At 46.1% G+C, this 8,483-nt stretch overlaps 2 protein-coding genes across 2 annotated transcripts; one reads left to right on the plus strand and one right to left on the minus strand.

Moving 5' to 3' along the window:
* Window positions 1–1,702: 1,702 nt before the first annotated feature.
* Window positions 1,703–2,941, minus strand: LOC308525498 (cleavage and polyadenylation specificity factor subunit 6-like; the record flags this gene model as incomplete). The annotated part of the gene is made up of 1 exon (XM_081100308.1): window positions 1,703–2,941. The coding sequence occupies one exon, from the start codon at window positions 2,939–2,941 to the stop codon at window positions 1,703–1,705; it is 1,239 nt and encodes a 412-aa protein (XP_080956434.1).
* A 3,365-nt stretch (window positions 2,942–6,306) lies between these two features.
* Window positions 6,307–7,545, plus strand: LOC308525499 (cleavage and polyadenylation specificity factor subunit 6-like; the record flags this gene model as incomplete). The annotated part of the gene is made up of 1 exon (XM_081100309.1): window positions 6,307–7,545. The coding sequence occupies one exon, from the start codon at window positions 6,307–6,309 to the stop codon at window positions 7,543–7,545; it is 1,239 nt and encodes a 412-aa protein (XP_080956435.1).
* Window positions 7,546–8,483: the final 938 nt, after the last annotated feature.

Raw genomic sequence — 8,483 nt, forward strand, 5'->3', positions numbered from 1 at the left:
GCCCCTTGGGCAGCTTTGGCTGCATGCCAGCCTGGCTCTTACCTATTCCCTTTGTCTCCAAGCTAACCAGCTGCCTGTTCACATGGCCTTGCTCTGGGCAGGAAGCCGGACAGTTGGTAGCACTGGCTTGTCCTGTCCGGAGGCCACCTCAGTGGAATCACAGTAAATTCTGTCCTTCATGTGTGGGTTTCACTGTCAAATCCTGGGAAGCCAGCCTCCCGCCTCCTGCCTCTTGTTTCTATGGAAGACGCCCACCTCCCCAACCATGTCTGTCCCACGTTCGCAGCCTCTTGAATGGAGTCACCAAAGATGCCCACATGGCTAGCTGACCCACTGAGGGGTGCTGGCTGGGGAAAGCAGCAGTCCCACCCCTTTCTGGGAAAGAGGAGGAACAAGGCACTGTAGTTGCGGGCGCTCGCCAGAGGGCAAAGCATGCCGCGTTTTGGGAGAGCCAGTTTAGGAAAGGTGGAATTTCCGCGTTCTAAAATTAAACTAGACAAACTTACTGGCTGGGTACTGTGCTGTTTCCACCCTCTCTCCAGATGGGCTCAGCGACTCCCCAGAAAGATCCAGCTGGCGTTTCTTACCTGCACCGTCCCACACAGACTCAGCTCTCCCTACCTAATCCTCACTGGCCCTGGGCAGGGCCTTGTTTCAGTGCCAGGGCCCCACCTCTCCAAACCGGACCCTCACCCCACACTCCCGGGGGCTGCCTGATGTTTGGGGACTCCCTGGGCCTTTTTCTCTCCCTTGGCCACGTCTTTCTGCTTCAGCGGCTGGATCTCTGGCACAATTATTCCCACATCATTCCTTTAAGGAAGCTTTCTCTGCCCAATACTTTATAGTAGTACTAGAGGCCCAGTGCATGGATTCGTGCACCAGAGGGGTCCCTCGGCCTGGCCTGCAGGGATGGGGGCGGGAGGGACAGGCTCTCCAACATCCTGAGGAGTCCCGGGTTGCAAGAGGGCACAGGCCAGACCAAGGGACCCCACCGGGTGCACGATCAGGGAGCAGGGAGGCTCCAGGGTGAGTCTGGCCAGTCTTGCCCAGTCCAGATTGGCGGGACCCCAGCAGCAAGCTAACCTACTGGTCGGAGCGTCTGCCCCCTGGTGGTCAGTGTGCATCATAGCAACTGGTCAAACAGTTGAATGGTCAAACACTTAGCATATTAGGTTTGTATTATATAGGATGGTTCTTTTGCTTGTAGTCAAATTGTGCTGTGTATGTGTGCGTGTGTCCATTGTAAAGAGCAGAGGTAAGAGCCCAGGTGTTAGTGTTGGGTAGTACTTGGTGAGGTAACTCACCCTAACCAAAAACACTGAAGATTAATGTAAACCTAAATGCCAAGTTGTTAATTTGCACTAAGAGTGATGATAATCTGTCCCATTTTACTAATACTTTCCCTGAGCTGGGTGCTTTAAAGATAACATTTAATTCAATCATAGAAATCCTATGAGGTTGTCAACATAAGTGTTGGGGTCCAGCCCCAGCAGTTCCCATAGGTGTGGACGGAGTCGGTGAAAAAGGAATTTTTTTTTTAACCATTTATGCAGATTTGCTTTATTCAGATCTATTCCTGTTCATTTTATCCATGAATCCTTACAGGTTCAGTTCAACCGCAAGAAGCAAACTGCTGGACAAGCGTCACGTTTCCCTCATGAAGACTGTTTTGTCTTGGAAGGTGTTCCTCTTCCTTCAGCTTCTAGCGATGACGACACTCGCGCTCTCGGTCTCGGTCCCAATCTCGGTCACGGTGTCTCTCTCTTCCCCTGCTTCTCTCTCTATAATAATCATCATGACGATCTCTACTGCGGGATTTATGGCGCTGACGCTTTTCTCCTGATCTACTACGGTCCCTCTCTCTTGACTGTTCACGTCTTGATCCAGAACCATAAGACTTAGATTCAATTCCATGAAGGCAACATTGCAAAGAGCTAATAAGAACTTTGCAACGATCATCAGCAGATACTTTGGATTGTTTAATTAAAGAAATTGCAGTTACCAATGCCTCAATTGCACTCCCATAATCACCAGCGCTGGCATCAGACACGGCTCTTGAAATAGCACTGCTTGAGATTGCCCTATTTCTAGTCATGATTTCTTCAAACTCAGCTTCACTCAGTGGAGTTCTTGCTGTATCCATTTCCCTTCCAGGGGGCCCATAGTCACCCCTATCATATGGCAGAACCTGAGCAGGTGGAGGTGGACCTGGTGGACCTGAAGGACCGAAGGGTGGACGTGGTGGAGTCTGTCCAGCTGGGAAAGGTGGGGGTAGCCCTCCTGGCCAAGGAAATCTGTCCCCACCGCGAACAGCCCCTGGAAAACGGCCCCGTCCTCTACCACCTTGTGGAAATGCTGCACGTGAACTGCCTCCTGGAGGACCAGCTTTACCCTCCCCAGACATTTGTCCTGATTGTGTAGCTTTCCTGGTCCGCATGCCAAATTGACTCAGGAACTGTTTATTGCTTGGAGTTACAACAGGATTCTGACCATGAAGTTCTCTTTTAGGCAACAGATCCATTAACTTTTTTGAGGATGCTTCAGATCCAACACCAACAAGGGCAAACCCCTTTGATTGGCCATTTGCTCGGTTTTCCAAAAACTTTATCTCCAAAATATCATTTACTCCCAAAGAATGCACTGCTTCAGTTAAGTCTTCATCTGTTGTCCACCATGTTAGATTTCCAATATATAATGCAATTCTCTTTCCCGTATATGTATAGACAACATTTGGTGCTGCTCCTTTACCCACATCATCACCCACAGCTGGTGGGAGAGTATCCATGTAATCCTGGTCTTCTGGGGCATCTCCATTATTTGCGGATGGAGAGATGACATCATCATACAAATCTATGTGATCATGCCCACCATATTCAGCTTCCTGGTTGAACTCTTCATCTACATCCGCGCAAATGTCTATGTGGTCCACACCGTCTGCCATCTTCCCTCGGCCTTGGCCACTGCCGCTGCGGCCGCCTCCTGCAGGTCTAGAGGTTCCCAAGGGTGTGGAAGGAGTCTGTGAAGAAGGGAGGACACTGCAATAGCATTCAGTTGATCAGCAGCCTAGCCAGGTTCTCTAGCCAGGATCTCCAGCCAAGTTCTGTGGTGATGTTCTCTCGCTAGGTTCTCCAGCCAGATTCTGTTCTTATGTCTCCTGTTACATCTGTATTTATACCAGTTGATTTTAATCCTATCCATTCTATTACAAAGTTTAGGGTGTTTCTTATCTCCATTCCAGGGAGTAAAGATTATGTAGCTTAAGCGTGATTGTTCGTAGTTAAAGTGATTAACTACCCACCTGGCACTTAGTTAAGGGGTTTTACTGATAAAAATCCCCACCTGGGGAAACAACCTTTCTTGGAGAGGTGCCCTTGGTTAAAACACATAGCACTAAGGCAGCCATGGGCAAACTACGGCCCGCGGGCCGGATCCGGCCCGTTTGAAATGAATAAAACTTAAAAAAAAAAAAAAGACCGTACCCTTTCATGTAATGATGTTTACTTTGAATTTATATTAGTTCACACAAACACTCCACCCATCCTTTTGTTCCGGCCCTCCGGTCCGGTTTAAGAACCCATTGTGGCCCTCGAGTCAAAAAGTTTGCCCACCCCTGCACTAAGGGGAGCAAACATATTAAGAACAGTATGCCTTGCCCTAACCAGTTTGGCTCAGTGGATAGAGCGTCAGCCTGCGGACTGAAAGGTCCCAGGTTTGATTCCAGTCAAGGGCATATACCTTGGTTAAGAGCACATCCCCAACAGGGGGTGTGCAGGAGGCAGCTGATTGATGTTTCTCTCTCATCTATGTTTCTAACTCTCTATCCCTCACCCTTCTTCTCTGTAAAAAATCAATAAAATATATATTAAAAAAAGAAAGAACAGTATGCCAGATATCCAGGTCCCTTGAAACATAAGCTGTGCAGATGTTTCTTCCCTGCAGCGACTGTGTCAAGCAGGAAGGGTGGACCGGCTTTCAGCACTTCAGTCCGCAAGCCGATGCTCTATCTACTGAGCCAAACCAGTTAGGGCAAAACAATAGCATTTTAGATATACAATGAGTTAAAATATGCTATTAAGTTCACCTGATTCTTTTTCTTGTATTGTTTTTCCTTTTGTTAATCCTCACCCGAGTATATTTTTCCATTGATTTCTATGGAGAGTGGAAGAGAGAGGGAAAGACTGAATGGGCTGGACACTTTAGGAAGAAGACCCCTCCCCATAATCTAAAATTAAAAAATATAAAATATATTCAAATGATTCAAAAAATAAAATACATGAATAAGAAATATTGAAAAGGATAAAGAAGCAAGTAAATTTATTGGGCCACATGTTCCCAATTCTCTCCTTAGGCAGCAAGAAATCCTGTGATGAATACATGTGCACCTGCAATGTCACACAAAGGAGGTCACCACAAAAGGAGTGCCATGGAGGGTGCTGGTGCCGCACCAGGAGGGTGCCGACGGAGCGGACAGCTTGGCCAGAGGTGGGGCAGTGCGGGAATGTGGAGCCAGCTCAGTCTGTCTCACATCCTAGTGCTGCCACTGACAAGTTTTGTGATCTCAAGCAAGTCACTTAGCCTTCTGAGCCTCAGGTTCTTCATCTGGGAAGTGGAGAAATTATTAACCAAAAAGAAGTGTTAGAATAAATCATAAATTCCTAACTGGGCAAGTCATGGCGGGTTGGCACACCCAGGCCTATAACTTCTTCAGGGAAAGGTTTTACGTCAGCCCTGATCTTGTTCTAGTGCAGTGATGGAGAACCTTTTGAGCTCGACGTGTCAGCATTTTGAAAAACCCTAACTCAGCTCTGGTGCTGTGTCACATATAGAAATTGTTTGATATTTGCAACCATAGTAAAACAAAGATTTATATTTTTGATATTTATTTTATATATTTAAATGCCATTTAACAAAGAAAAATCAACCAAAAAAATGAGTTCGCGTGTCACCTCTGACACGCATGTCATAGGTTTGCCATCACTGTTCTAGTGCATCAAGGTTAACACACCATTGAAATGCCAGAAATAATACCCCTGGAAGGCACCACCTACAGCGGAGCACGTTAACTTGTTAACTGCCCTGTTATCCAATCCTGTCTTGCTTTCCCCACCTTCATGTGATCTTCCTTAAATTTCCTCCTTCATTCCAAATGCATAAAAGGAACTGCAAACTTATTTTCTGGGGCATTTTAGATCCAGCTCCTTGGCAATTGTCAATTTTGGCTTAAATAAACTCTTATAAAAATTCTCTCCAGGTTTGGACATTTCTTATGTGCCGGAAGCCAGTCCAACCTTGCTGCTTGACACAGTCGCTGCAGGGAAGAAACTTCTGCACAGCTTATGTTTCAAGGGACCTGGCATATCTGGCATACTGTTCTTTTTTTTAAAATATATATTTTATTAAATTTTTACAGAGAAGAAGGGTGAGGGATAGAGAGTTAGAAACATAGATGAGAGAGAAACATCAATCAGCTGCCTCCTGCACACCCCCTGTTGGGGATGTGCTCTTAACCAAGGTATATGCCCTTGACTGGAATCAAACCTGGGACCTTTCAGTCCGCAGGCTGACGCTCTATCCACTGAGCCAAACTGGTTAGGGCAAGGCATACTGTTCTTAATATGTTTGCTCCCCTTAGTGCAGGGGTGGGCAAACTTTTTGACTCGAGGGCCACAATGGGTTCTTAAACCGGACCGGAGGGCCGGAACAAAAGGATGGGTGGAGTGTTTGTGTGAACTAATATAAATTCAAAGTAAACATCATTACATGAAAGGGTACGGTCTTTTTTTTTTTTTTAAGTTTTATTCATTTCAAACGGGCCGGATCCGGCCCGCGGGCCGTAGTTTGCCCATGGCTGCCTTAGTGCTATGTGTTTTAACCAAGGGCACCTCTCCAAGAAAGGTTGTTTCCCCAGGTGGGGATTTTTATCAGTAAAACCCCTTAACTAAGTGCCAGGTGGGTAGTTAATCACTTTAACTACGAACAATCACGCTTAAGCTACATAATCTTTACTCCCTGGAATGGAGATAAGAAACACCCTAAACTTTGTAATAGAATGGATAGGATTAAAATCAACTGGTATAAATACAGATGTAACAGGAGACATAAGAACAGAATCTGGCTGGAGAACCTAGCGAGAGAACATCACCACAGAACTTGGCTGGAGATCCTGGCTAGAGAACCTGGCTAGGCTGCTGATCAACTGAATGCTATTGCAGTGTCCTCCCTTCTTCACAGACTCCTTCCACACCCTTGGGAACCTCTAGACCTGCAGGAGGCGGCCGCAGCGGCAGTGGCCAAGGCCGAGGGAAGATGGCAGACGGTGTGGACCACATAGACATTTGCGCGGATGTAGATGAAGAGTTCAACCAGGAAGCTGAATATGGTGGGCATGATCACATAGATTTGTATGATGATGTCATCTCTCCATCCGCAAATAATGGAGATGCCCCAGAAGACCAGGATTACATGGATACTCTCCCACCAGCTGTGGGTGATGATGTGGGTAAAGGAGCAGCACCAAATGTTGTCTATACATATACGGGAAAGAGAATTGCATTATATATTGGAAATCTAACATGGTGGACAACAGATGAAGACTTAACTGAAGCAGTGCATTCTTTGGGAGTAAATGATATTTTGGAGATAAAGTTTTTGGAAAACCGAGCAAATGGCCAATCAAAGGGGTTTGCCCTTGTTGGTGTTGGATCTGAAGCATCCTCAAAAAAGTTAATGGATCTGTTGCCTAAAAGAGAACTTCATGGTCAGAATCCTGTTGTAACTCCAAGCAATAAACAGTTCCTGAGTCAATTTGGCATGCGGACCAGGAAAGCTACACAATCAGGACAAATGTCTGGGGAGGGTAAAGCTGGTCCTCCAGGAGGCAGTTCACGTGCAGCATTTCCACAAGGTGGTAGAGGACGGGGCCGTTTTCCAGGGGCTGTTCGCGGTGGGGACAGATTTCCTTGGCCAGGAGGGCTACCCCCACCTTTCCCAGCTGGACAGACTCCACCACGTCCACCCTTCGGTCCTTCAGGTCCACCAGGTCCACCTCCACCTGCTCAGGTTCTGCCATATGATAGGGGTGACTATGGGCCCCCTGGAAGGGAAATGGATACAGCAAGAACTCCACTGAGTGAAGCTGAGTTTGAAGAAATCATGACTAGAAATAGGGCAATCTCAAGCAGTGCTATTTCAAGAGCCGTGTCTGATGCCAGCGCTGGTGATTATGGGAGTGCAATTGAGGCATTGGTAACTGCAATTTCTTTAATTAAACAATCCAAAGTATCTGCTGATGATCGTTGCAAAGTTCTTATTAGCTCTTTGCAATGTTGCCTTCATGGAATTGAATCTAAGTCTTATGGTTCTGGATCAAGACGTGAACAGTCAAGAGAGAGGGACCGTAGTAGATCACGAGAAAAGCGTCGGCGCCATAAATCCCGCAGTAGAGATCGTCATGATGATTATTATAGAGAGAGAAGCAGAGGAAGAGAGAGACACCGTGACCGAGATTTGGACCGAGACCGAGAGCGCGAGTATCGTCATCGCTAGAAGCTGAAGGAAGAGGAACACCTTCCAAGACAAAACAGTCTTCATGAGGGAAACATGACGCTTGTCCAGCAGTTTGCTTCTTGCGGTTGAACTGAACCTGTAAGGATTCATGGATAAAATGAACAGGAATAGATCTGAATAAAGCAAATCTGCATAAATGGTAAAAAAAAAAAATTCCTTCTTCACTGACTCCATCCACACCTATGGGAACCCCTGGACCTGCTGGGGCTGGACCCCAACCCTGAAGGGTCCCAGGTTCGATCTGGTCAAGGGCTTGTACCTTGGTTGCAGGCACATCCCCAGTGGGGGGTGTGCAGGAGGCAGCTGATCGATGTTTCTCACTCATTGATATTTCAAACTCTCTATCCCTCTCCCTTCCTCTCTGTAAAAATATAAATAAAAATATTTTTTAAAAAATAAATAACATGCTATTGTTTTAACATGTAATCAATACAAAAATTATTGAGATATTCCTTTTTCACACATTGGAATCTGGTTTGTTTACACATAGAACAATTTTCCCCTTAGAGCAGCAACCTTTCAGGTACTTTGTAGCCCTGTGAGGCCAGTGGCTACTATATCAGACAGAGATTTATAGTCTGATTAAGAGAATAAGCTTTTCTTTATCCTGAGCTTTCAAAAGCAAGGATTATGGGATTTGGTGTTAGAGGCTGAGCCAATTCACATTGTTTCACAAGTGGCCACATAATCAGAAATGAGGTCCTTGCATTTTTTTTTTATTCATTTTCAATTTTACAAGGAATGTATGAATATATTTTTATTCTAAAAAAAAAAAAAAAAAGTTGAGCCCTGATGATGGGTTTGGCTCAGTGGATAGAATGTTGGACCCCCCAGCCCCGGCCAAGAGTTCTGGTCAAGGGCATGTATCTTAGTTGCGGCTCGATGCCCAGTAGGGGGCGTGCAGGAGGCAGCTGATT

The sequence above is a fragment of the Myotis nattereri genome (assembly GCF_964212035.1).
Source record: "Myotis nattereri genome assembly, chromosome: 9".
NCBI classification, from domain to species: domain Eukaryota; kingdom Metazoa; phylum Chordata; class Mammalia; order Chiroptera; family Vespertilionidae; genus Myotis; species Myotis nattereri.